We start from the raw sequence: 12,644 nt of genomic DNA on the forward strand, positions 1-12,644 counted from the left end.
CAGGTAAGTTAATTATCTATAGAAGGTTGGTGGGAGGGAGGAACAGGAGAAGCGACCTATACATTCACCTTTACCAGGTAAGTTAATTATCTATAGAAGGTTGGTGGGAGGGAGGAACAGGAGAAACGACCTATACCTTCACCTTTACCAGGTAAGTTAATTATCTATAGAAGGTTGGTGGGAGGGAGGAACAGGAGAACAGGAGAAACGACTTATACATTCACCTTTACCAGGTAAGTTAATTATCTATAGAAGGTTGGTGGGAGGGAGGAACAGGAGAACAGGAGAAACGACCTATACATTCACCTTTACCAGGTAAGTTAATTATCTATAGAAGGTTGGTGGGAGGAAGGAATAGGAGAACAGGAGAAACGACCTATACATTCACCTTTACCAGGTAAGTTAATTATCTATAGAAGGTTGGTGGGAGGGAGGAACAGGAGAACAGGAGAAACGGCCTATACATTCACCTTTACCAGGTAAGTTAATTATCTATAGAAGGTTGGTGGGAGGAAGGAATAGGAGAACAGGAGAAACGACCTATACATTCACCTTTACCAGGTAAGTTAATTATCTATAGAAGGTTGGTGGGAGGGAGGAACAGGAGAAACGGCCTATACATTCACCTTAACCAGGTAAGTTAATTATCTATAGAAGGTTGGTGGGAGGAAGGAATAGGAGAACAGGAGAAGCGACCTATACATTCACCTTTACCAGGTAAGTTAATTATCTATAGAAGGTTGGTGGGAGGGAGGAACAGGAGAACAGGAGAAACGGCCTATACATTCACCTTTACCAGGTAAGTTAATTATCTATAGAAGGTTAGTGGGAGGGAGGAACAGGAGAACAGGAGAAACGGCCTATACATTCACCTTTACCAGGTAAGTTAATTATCTATAGAAGGTTGGTGGGAGGGAGGAACAGGAGAACAGGAGAAGCGACCTATACCTTCACCTTTACCAGGTAAGTTAATTATCTATAGAAGGTTGGAAGGAGGAAGGAACAGGAGAACAGGAGAAACGGCCTATACATTCACCTTTACCAGGTAAGTTAATTATCTATAGAAGGTTGGTGGGAGGGAGGAACAGGAGAACAGGAGAAGCGACCTATACATTCACCTTTACCAGGTAAGTTAATTATCTATAGAAGGTTGGTGGGAGGGAGGAACAGGAGAACAGGAGAAGCGACCTATACATTCACCTTTACCAGGTAAGTTAATTATCTATAGAAGGTTGGTGGGAGGGAGGAACAGGAGAAACGGCCTATACATTCACCTTTACCAGGTAAGTTAATTATCTATAGAAGGTTGGTGGGAGGGAGGAACAGGAGAACAGGAGAAACGACTTATACATTCACCTTTACCAGGTAAGTTAATTATCTATAGAAGGTTGGTGGGAGGGAGGAATAGGAGAAACGGCCTATACATTCACCTTTACCAGGTAAGTTAATTATCTATAGAAGGTTGGTGGGAGGGAGGAACAGGAGAACAGGAGAAATGACTTATACATTCACCTTTACCAGGTAAGTTAATTATCTATAAAAGGTTGGTAGGAGGGAGGAACAGGAGAACAGGAGAAACGACTTATACATTCACCTTTACCAGGTAAGTTAATTATCTATAGAAGGTTGGTGGGAGGGAGGAACAGGAGAACAGGAGAAATGACTTATACATTCACCTTTACCAGGTAAGTTAATTATCTATAGAAGGTTGGTAGGAGGGAGGAACAGGAGAACAGGAGAAACGGCCTATACATTCACCTTTACCAGGTAAGTTAATTATCTCTTAGAAGGTTAGTGGGAGGGAGGAACAGGAGAACAGGAGAAACGGCCTATACATTCACCTTTACCAGGTAAGTTAATTATCTATAGAAGGTTGGTGGGAGGGAGGAACAGGAGAAACGACCTATACCTTCACCTTTACCAGGTAAGTTAATTATCTATAGAAGGTTGGTAGGAGGGAGGAACAGGAGAAACGACCTATACCTTCACCTTTACCAGGTAAGTTAATTATCTAAAGAAGGTTGGTAGGAGGGAGGAACAGGAGAAACGACCTATACCTTCACCTTTACCAGGTAAGTTAATTATCTATAGAAGGTTGGTAGGAGGGAGGAACAGGAGAAACGACCTATACCTTCACCTTTACCAGGTAAGTTAATTATCTATAGAAGGTTGGTGGGAGGGAGGAACAGGAGAACAGGAGAAGCGACCTATACATTCACCTTTACCAGGTAAGTTAATTATCTATAGAAGGTTGGTGGGAGGGAGGAACAGGAGAACAGGAGAAACGGCCTATACATTCACCTTTACCAGGTAAGTTAATTATCTATAGAAGGTTGGTGGGAGGGAGGAACAGGAGAACAGGAGAAACGGCCTATACATTCACCTTTACCAGGTAAGTTAATTATCTAAAGAAGGTTGGTAGGAGGGAGGAACAGGAGAAACGACCTATACCTTCACCTTTACCAGGTAAGTTAATTATCTATAGAAGGTTGGTAGGAGGGAGGAACAGGAGAAACGACCTATACCTTCACCTTTACCAGGTAAGTTAATTATCTATAGAAGGTTGGTAGGAGGGAGGAACAGGAGAACAGGAGAAACGGCCTATACATTCACCTTTACCAGGTAAGTTAATTATCTATAGAAGGTTGGTGGGAGGGAGGAACAGGAGAACAGGAGAAACGGCCTATACATTCACCTTTACCAGGTAAGTTAATTATCTATAGAAGGTTGGTGGGAGGGAGGAACAGGAGAACAGGAGAAGCGACCTATACATTCACCTTTACCAGGTAAGTTAATTATCTATAGAAGGTTGGTGGGAGGGAGGAACAGGAGAACAGGAGAAACGGCCTATACATTCACCTTTACCAGGTAAGTTAATTATCTATAGAAGGTTGGTGGGAGGAAGGAATAGGAGAACAGGAGAAACGGCCTATACATTCACCTTTACCAGGTAAGTTAATTATCTATAGAAGGTTGGTGGGAGGGAGGAACAGGAGAACAGGAGAAACGGCCTATACATTCACCTTTACCAGGTAAGTTAATTATCTATAGAAGGTTGGTGGGAGGAAGGAATAGGAGAACAGGAGAAGCGACCTATACATTCACCTTTACCAGGTAAGTTAATTATCTATAGAAGGTTGGTGGGAGGGAGGAACAGGAGAAACGGCCTATACATTCACCTTAACCAGGTAAGTTAATTATCTATAGAAGGTTGGTGGGAGGGAGGAACAGGAGAACAGGAGAAGCGACCTATACATTCACCTTTACCAGGTAAGTTAATTATCTATAGAAGGTTGGTGGGAGGGAGGAACAGGAGAACAGGAGAAACGGCCTATACCTTCACCTTTACCAGGTAAGTTAATTATCTATAGAAGGTTGGTGGGAGGAAGGAATAGGAGAACAGGAGAAGCGACCTATACATTCACCTTTACCAGGTAAGTTAATTATCTATAGAAGGTTAGTGGGAGGGAGGAACAGGAGAACAGGAGAAACGACTTATACATTCACCTTTACCAGGTAAGTTAATTATCTATAGAAGGTTGGTGGGAGGGAGGAACAGGAGAACAGGAGGAGCGACCTATACATTCACCTTTACCAGGTAAGTTAATTATCTATAGAAGGTTGGTGGGAGGGAGGAACAGGAGAACAGGAGAAACGACTTATACATTCACCTTTACCAGGTAAGTTAATTATCTCTTAGAAGGTTGGTGGGAGGGAGGAACAGGAGAACAGGAGAAACGACTTATACATTCACCTTTACCAGGTAAGTTAATTATCTCTTAGAAGGTTGGTGGGAGGGAGGAACAGGAGAACAGGAGAAACGACTTATACATTCACCTTTACCAGGTAATAACAATTGTAACGCATTATAAAAACACAGTATTACCAGGAAATATAACTCTTTAGATAGGATTAGGGTAATTATAATGTGTTTTGATAGGTGGAGAAGATTTTGGGTTTAGTAAAGAAAGGCTTTTAGAACTAATGGCCAGTGTGGCACCTAATACAAGTTCAAGGTCATATATCGTACACCTTTAATCATATAAATAAGCCTTTGACTGTTTTCTGCTCTTTGGTCAGGTAGTTGTATTTTTGACACATTCCCCATTTCCATTCTCAATTTTATGAAGTGCGGGAAAATAGGGTGGGTAAATTGATACATGTAAGTGATTCATGTTATTGCTCTGATATTAGACAGCAACATATCAACATAATAAAACACAGAGAGACACACCAAGACAGCTAACCGTTGAGTCTTTATGAACTACAAGTGTCAAAATCATTTGTCAGGCTTAAAATTGTCTAAAGTCTGACAAGTTTTTAGTGATTTGATTAGAGACTAAATTATCTACAAAAATGTAAAACATGCCAAAAGATTGAAACAATGATCATCATTAACAAGGCTTCCATTGCCAGTAGACATGACATTTAAGACTAGCTAATGGGAGTATTTAATCCACCGTTTTCACCTATTCCAATCAATTGAATGATAAGAAAAGTGATGTTTTTTTATACAGGTGCTAAAATACAGGATGATAATTGGATGGAGGTACATGCTGACCAAGAATATGTTCTGAGAGTTAATATGGACAGAATAAACAAAATAAAGGTAGAGTATGACAAAAATATTCACTCTTACTACCAGGTTGTATTAAGAAGGTGCGATTAGACCCTTTTTTGACCAAAAAAAACAACATTATTACAAAATCTGTTAAGACATGAATATCCCTCCTGTATAAAGATTATTCATGGAGATTTTACAGTCAAGCATGCATGAATTAAAATTGTTTATAAATTATACTATAAATAACATTTTCAACACAGTGATTTTTTTCTTGACAACACAAAGAAAGGATATTTCAATGAAATCACTAACACATTTATTGTATATTTTTTTAATCAACTTATAAAAAAATTAATGTAAATCTTATAATTAAAAGTTATTTGTTATAGTGAACAAAATGCCATAACAAGGTCCTAATCTCAAATGATAACTTAGTTGCCTTTTGATGTTGCATTTATGTTGTCTCAAAATTCAGATAGAATTGTCTATCTTGGTCTGTAATGGGATTGTGATATTTATAAATGTTTAATCATTCACACATGTAAATATTAAAACTTTCTTCCAAATTTGCTGGGTACAATGAAGTGTTTCATTTTTAATTCCCAATGTAAAATGAATGCTTTCTTTACTTCCAGTGCTCTCTAGCACTTTGATCTGTGTTTGGAGGTTTCTAGGTATACCCCACATTTGATCTGTGTTTGGAGGTTTCTGTCATACTGAGGTATACCCCACATTTGATATGTGTTTGGAGGTTTCTGTCATACTGAGGTATACCCCACATTTCTTTTCTTCACATTAAAATCAGGGAAACAAATGAATTGTAATGAAATTCATTTTGAAGCAAAATCATTGATATATATAGCAAACATAATGTAACTCTAAGTATATGACATTTCAGAAGCATGACAGTAAAGCCTTTGCACCACGATTTCCAAAACCAAAAGACGAAGGATGGTTCCTATTAGTGGGTGACATAGAAAACAAAGAAGTTGTAGCATTAAAACGAGTGGGCTACATCCGTGGTCGGTCCTCACAACAGATTGCTATAATCATGCCAGACATTGTAGGCCGTGTGATATACACTGTATATATGATGAGTGATTCCTATTTAGGACTAGACCAACAATATGACATATGTTTGGATGTGATACCTGCTAGTATAGAATCACAGGTCAACACAGAACTTGTCGGAGAACTAGATTTTGGTGACCTACAATTGTAACACACACTATTGATGGTCTAAGTTCTTGGTATAGAGATGATCTGGATTATGGCAGACATTTAAACAATAAATTTATTATGGAGCAGACTGTGGAAGATTGTTACTTTTATTTAATCTAGTCTCTTAGATTAAATGAGGTTGAATACATTTTTATACGACCGCAAAAATTTTTGCAGTGGTATATTGGTATCACGTTGGCATCGCCGTCGTCATCAAGTTCAGCGTTGTCTGGAGACGGATGGTTTCCGGATAATTACTTTAGTAAAAGTTAATCAAAATCAATAAAATTTTAACACAATGTTAATAACCACAAAAGAAAGCTTGGGATTGATTTTGGGGGTTATGGTCCCTAAGGTTTATGAATAAGGGGCCCAAAAAAAGCATTTATCTAGTGTCAGTACAAACAGTTGTATATAAGTATTTCAATTGTTCTAAAATTGTACCACAATGTTTAATACCATAAGTAGAAGGTTGAAATATATTTTGTGGGTTATTGGGCGAACAGTCTAGGAAAAAAGGCCAAAAACAAGCATTTTTGTAGTTTCAAGACAATAAATTGGAGTTATCTTTCTTTGTCCAGAATGGTTGTTGAATCACCTAAAACCAATGCTTTATGAAATCTTCTTTGAAAATTGGAGTTATCTTTCTTTGTCCAGAATAGTAGTTAAATCAACTTAAATCAATGCTATATATACAATATACAATGCAATATTCACTCTACTACCAACTGGTAAATTAAAGCAGTCTTTTATAACCATTTAGTGATTACAAGCACTTTGATTACCATTCTAGAGTTATGCCCCTTTACAATTGGAAATTGAAGAATTTTTTAGTTTCTGTTCTCTTAACTTAAGTTTGTCTGAACTAAATTTAATGAAATGTGTATATAATGCTTATTACCTCTTAATTAACTCAGTTTAAGTTCAATTTTTGGCAGCTTCACTTTTACAGTTCTTGATTTAAGTCCCTTTGTAACGTTATTTGCTAGCGGGGGCATCATCTGTGTCCCTTTGGACACATTCCCCATTTATTTTTTTAGAAGTTACTATTAATTATTATTAATATTAATTTTAACTATGACATTTTATATTTAAATATTTTATGATGTATTTAAATGAGTAGTTATTGTTGCAAACTCCATTAGAAATTTGAATTGAGATCATTTTTGGAATAAGGGAAAGGGGGAGGTGAAAAAAAATTGGGGGGGGGTCAAATTTTCTCATTTCAGATTTCAGAAATTAAAAAGAAAATTTCTTCAAATTGTTTTTTTTGAGAGGATTAATATTTAACAGTAAAGTGAATTGCTCAAAAGCAAAAAAAAATAATTTAAGTTCATTAGACCACATTCATTCTGTGTCAGAAACCTATGCTGTGTCAAATATTTAATCACAATCCAAATTCAGAGCTGTATCCAGCTTGAATGTTGTGTCCATACTAGCCCCAACTGTTCAGGGTTAGACCTCTGCGGTCATATAAAGCTGCACCCTGTGGAGCATCTGGTTTGAGTTTTTATATTGATAATACTTTTTACTTAGTCACAAATATTGTTGTCATATATTAATTGGTGCATGTTTGTTTTATATCAATATCTGTTAAGAGTTGGATTATGATTTCTATTTTCTTTTAATTACAGCTAACTTGTGATTCATCACAGGATAATTTTCAAGTTCCATTCTCTTTTTTTGTTCAGAATTAACAGCTAAGGTTGAAAATTTATAGATGGTTGAACCCCTTTTTCTTGGCATATGCTTTGACCAAAGTTTTTACAATTAAATATGTCTTGATTGTTGACAATTAAACAAACCAAAGTCATGACCCTCCCATACTTATCTTAAAAATTGGCTTGTACATTTGACAAAAAAACATTAGTTACTTAGAAGGTAAATTGATTACACTGTATTTTTATAAGCATTTGCTTGTTTAGAATCACTTGAAGAGTATATGAAAAATGAATAAAAAGTGTTCAAAAATAGGTCCACTTTAATTTTTTTTGGACCAAAAACTCAAGGTGAAAAATAGATCATGTTTAAAGTCAGAAGAAACGAGTGACCGGTGAAAAATAATGTTCTTCCAATTCTTGAACTAATGCATACAAACATCCTAAACTTCGTCTTCTGTGCTCGAATTTATCATTTTTTTCGTGTAAATTTCGTATAATTGTCAATTTTTTTTCTCAATCGGTCAATGTTGTTGTGAAAATATGGCAGGTAATTAAAGTTCGTGTTTTGAAGCTGAAGTTTAACGATTGTCACCTGTTTGTCAACAATTGACGAAAAATAAACAAAAAAGCATGGAAATTGAGCACGTGTTTAACATGTAAATTCAGATAATAGTTTATTTTAAGGACATCCATGCGTATTGTGGTCACCGGATTTTTACGAGATGGGTCACACTGAGGTCACCTTGCATACGGAAAATATGTCGGGGGAATAGCTTGCTGGAAGGAAGCTATTCAAATAAAGTAAACTTCTTCTAAATATGAATAAATTAAAGAATTTTCTTCAGAAAAAAGTATATATACATAAGTTTTATAATGAAAACTATCCATTGAGTTATAAAAATCATATGCATTAATTTTTTTTGATTTGAGGTTTCTTATGACTTTAAGACAAATTGGTTTTAGTTGTATAAGATATACCATGCTTTTATTTGTATTGCAAATGTGTGTTGACATAATATCATGTTGTGATTGTTATTAATATGTCGGTCGAGGAAAGTATAAGATTAACAGGAAGTAGAAAAAACAACACCTTCCTATCTCCATAGATTTGTTAAACGAATTAAAAGAGAGTATATTATAACATATTTGTTGGAATCCCAAGACTACCTCCTCATGTATGATTGATTGTAGCTATTTTATCACATGTTTGGATATTGACAACCTTATCTACCTACCAAGGTAAATTATAAACAGAGTAAATCCAGCTATTATCAGAAAGTTATTCATACCTATAGAGCCTTCTATTTAAGTTTTATGAATTGAGGCAAAAAATATAAAAAATAATTAAAAAAAAACAATATTTAACTAAATGTGATATGTGTATTGCTAAATTGATGGAGGTATTTTAACGCAAATTTACCCAAGCAAACATATCATTGCCCATTTTATTGGTCAATGCACTATATAACTATACAGGTCTTTCTTAAAACATTATTTGTAGCTTTGTTTAGATACAAACTTTTCTTACAGTCAACTAACTTACTCGGTAGAAATACTTGAATTTTTTTGCAGTTCCAGACCATTTGCAATTTGCATATTTTGACACAAAATGTAAAGCGACTTATCTTAGGATGTCTGCTGTCAATTACAGGTCTGACAGTGGAAACATTAGCATTCAGTCATTTCATCACTTTGTTTTACAGGATATTCAAAATGTTTTATTTCTAAACTTTAGTTAGTACTGCAATTGAACAGGAATAACAGAATTCTGTTGAAAGATTTGCTTGTGTTAATTCGGCTTTGATGGTGTCCACCATCCAAGCACTTCTAGTGTTCCTTAAGTCTAAACTATAGTGCTATACATGTTGTACTCTGCATCTGATAAAATGTAATTTAATTATATCCTGTATTTGACTTGTAAAAATCAAAGACAGAGTTAGTTACGCGTGGGAAGATTGATTTAACTGATTAAATATGGAAAATGTGAAAAAGTTTTAATTGAGATGTGAGAATGAATAAAAACAATGAAAAGGTGAACTTGTTTTATAGTCTGATCAATGAAAATTATGAGCCAGTTATTTATACATATCGAAACGAAAATGCCCACACAAAACATGCTTTACAAATTGTGTGTATCCAAAGTACTTCTAGAATTAAATTCATCAGGAATGCTTCTGCTTAAAAACCAAAATATGAAAGCAAATAATGTATTAGTAACCAGGTCTTAAATAACCAACATGGACCTATGTTTGTTTAAAAAAAAAAGTAAAATCACGAAATTACTGAACTCTAAAGGAAACGGAAAGTCCCTAATGCGGGGTTCACACATTGCCGATTATTGCTCCCGTTTGAGATCAGACAGCGATACGACACGAAAAGTGAAAAAGTCGGATTAATATCCTCAATTATCTGGAATGTCCTATTATTGTCTGAACGCAGTCGATTTAGTTCGTAACAGATTCCTACTGGTCGGGAAGGGTCCGAATAGTTCGGCAAAGCACCCCGACAGTTAAGTGCGTCCTGTAACATTCGGGGAAACTCAGCCGATTTTGTCTAGTCGGATTACAATCGTGCCTATGTCGTGACAGATTCTGCTGTATCGGATCGAATTCCTAACAATGTTCTGTGTATTCGGGACGGTGTCCTGTGGAACGGGAATGATCTGGAGAAGTCCCGACAATAACAGAATACAATACGACTGAGACCAGACAAAGCCGTTTGCAATGCGATAGAGCGGACCGTGATAGGATTACGTTCCGACAGTACCTGATCATCCCGATTATGCCGACAGCTTTCGAACGGATAACTTCCGTCAGCGTCGGTTCAATGTCTTGTCACTATCTGATCTCAGTCGGATTACATTCGGTAGAATCGGGACGCAGTCGTGACAGACTCGGTCGAATTTTACCTGGCGAAAGATACAAATCGAATTTCCATCCAGGGTCCTACTAAAATGCGCCCGGGAGCGCCCGGGTGAAGAAAAAGCGCCCGGGGAAAAGAAAAAGCGCCCGGAGAAGAAAATATAGCGCCCGGGGAACAGAAAAAGCGCCCGGGAAAAATATATTTATATTTTATTGGTATGAGACACCTTTGTTAAGTTATAAAAATTGATTTTTTTTTATTTTAGACAAGTAATTTGCCAATTCAGATAATATATACGTTTGTAATAAAGCACAAAAACAAGTATGAATATTTCAATTTTAACAATAATATATGAATACTATTTCGAAAGACTGATAATAATGGATCACAGTTTATGCGGAAGATTTATAACATGTAAGACATCAAAAGACATGTTTTTCAAAAACGATATGTACCGTAGTTAAAACAAGGGAGTAAAAAACAGAAGTTTGGTTTAAATTTAAGTCTAAGCATTTAAACCCTGATAACCATAGCCATTGAAACAGTTTTAGTTTTATAAAAAAGATATAATAAATCTATCTCAGCATCTGTATAAAAAAGTGTTCACCATGCCGTTGCGAAAATGTTAGACCTCAGGCACCGATTATTTTTAGTAACAAACTACATGTATACATTTTGATCGAGGACAATGTCTTTCATGATTCTTCTATATACTCTTATTTATATTTATTTACTTACTTTAATATACAATTTTGAAATCTAAAATGTAAAAGTACAACAACACTTTAGATGTAGCATCGTACATATCCCCATTTATATTAAGGACAAAACAAGCAAAGATTAGTTATTTTTTAAGGAGAAAAAATATTGTTATAAAATATTATTATTTTCTTCTCCCGGGCGCTAATTTTCTTCTCCGGGCGCTAATTTTTCTTCTCCGGGCGCTAATTTTCCTTCTCCGGGCGCTTTTTCTTTTCCCGGGCGCTCCCGGGCGCTTTTTAGTAGGACCGTCCATCCACGATTCACAGGATCTTGATCAGACTTTTGACAAATTTTAATCGGGAATGGTCCTGTCAAGGACGGCAGTAAAAATCGTGAATGTGTGACCCCAGCTTAATCAAATGACAAAATCAAAAGCCCAAACACATCAAACGAATGGATAACAACTGCCATATTCCTGACTTGGTACAGGCATTTGCTTATGTAGTAAATGGTGGATAAAACCTGGGTTTTATAGCTAACCTGAGGGTGTTTGAAGAATACTTTCTTAAAACCTAAATTTGGACCACCTATTAAATAAGATGTGTTGTACATATGAATTAAATCAATATCTTAAAGGAAACATTTGATAAAACCAGGAATGCCAAATAGCCTTAAAATATGAAGGAAAAAAGGCAACACTTCACAAGTTCAAGAAGTTATTATATCAAATCAGTTTCCAGATGGAGAATCTTCAATCCCTGACACAAAGTTTTAAACGGAAAACCCAGCTTTGAACAATTGATACCTGTGTCCTAGAAATCTTGTGACATTGACCAACGGAAATTAGAAGTGATATTGGGCAAATGTAAACCTTAGTGATATGATATAAAACTAACATTTAGTTCTAAGTATTAAACAAAGCCCACACAAAACATGATTTACAAATTGTGTGTATCCAAAGTGCTTTTCTAGACTTAAATTCATCAGAAATGCTTCAGCTTGATAATTTTACACGATCGTGTGTAAACTCTGTGCATACAAAAGATCATATTGTCTAAGAACAGAAACCGATGTAGACCTTTTGCAAGGCATTTTTAAAACCAATTCAAAGAATATCAACTAGTGGCATACCTATTTTGTTTGGTAGCGTATTATAACGTAACATAAAGATCGAATGTTTTCAATGTTATTATTTGAGATATAGGGTATTTAACTTCATTCAGTGGCAATCTTCCATTTAATAATCACCGACTGTTTTCTTGTACAAATAGCTTAAAGTTACCGTGAAAACAATCTACTGATACGTATTACAAGGTGGAAATAGGTCAACCAAACTACCTATTGTTTGGATCGTGTTTACAAACTTTTGGTATAATCAAAGAAACCGATCAGTAATGATTGATATTAATAAATGAATTAATTCCTTGGAGATCGGTAGTTTTGTTAATTTAATTTGTGGTACTATGCATAAAACGATGCATTCTGGACTCAGTATGCCGATGATAGTTCATGCGAAAACACCAGTATGATTAAAAGACAAAATGGAATCGGCATACGCTCTTATAGTTTTTGAGTACCCCTCCTTTTTCTAACGCATCAGGCGTGCAATAAATATAAAAAATGTAGATATTATT

At 35.7% G+C, this 12,644-nt stretch overlaps 1 protein-coding gene across 1 annotated transcript in view; it reads left to right on the plus strand.

Moving 5' to 3' along the window:
• The window catches only part of LOC139493119 (activating signal cointegrator 1 complex subunit 3-like), a 221,832-nt gene extending 212,349 nt beyond the window's left edge, over nucleotides 1-9,483 (plus strand). Inside the window, exons 43-46 of the mRNA XM_071281281.1 lie at nucleotides 4,518-4,609; nucleotides 5,463-6,790; nucleotides 7,099-7,817; nucleotides 8,395-9,483. Of these exons, the coding sequence (XP_071137382.1) occupies nucleotides 4,518-4,609; nucleotides 5,463-5,786 (416 nt within the window). The 3' untranslated portion in view covers nucleotides 5,787-6,790; nucleotides 7,099-7,817; nucleotides 8,395-9,483. The remainder of the gene's footprint in view (nucleotides 1-4,517; nucleotides 4,610-5,462; nucleotides 6,791-7,098; nucleotides 7,818-8,394) is intronic.
• Nucleotides 9,484-12,644: the final 3,161 nt, after the last annotated feature.

This window comes from Mytilus edulis, chromosome 10, assembly GCF_963676685.1.
Source record: "Mytilus edulis chromosome 10, xbMytEdul2.2, whole genome shotgun sequence".
Taxonomy (NCBI): domain Eukaryota; kingdom Metazoa; phylum Mollusca; class Bivalvia; order Mytilida; family Mytilidae; genus Mytilus; species Mytilus edulis.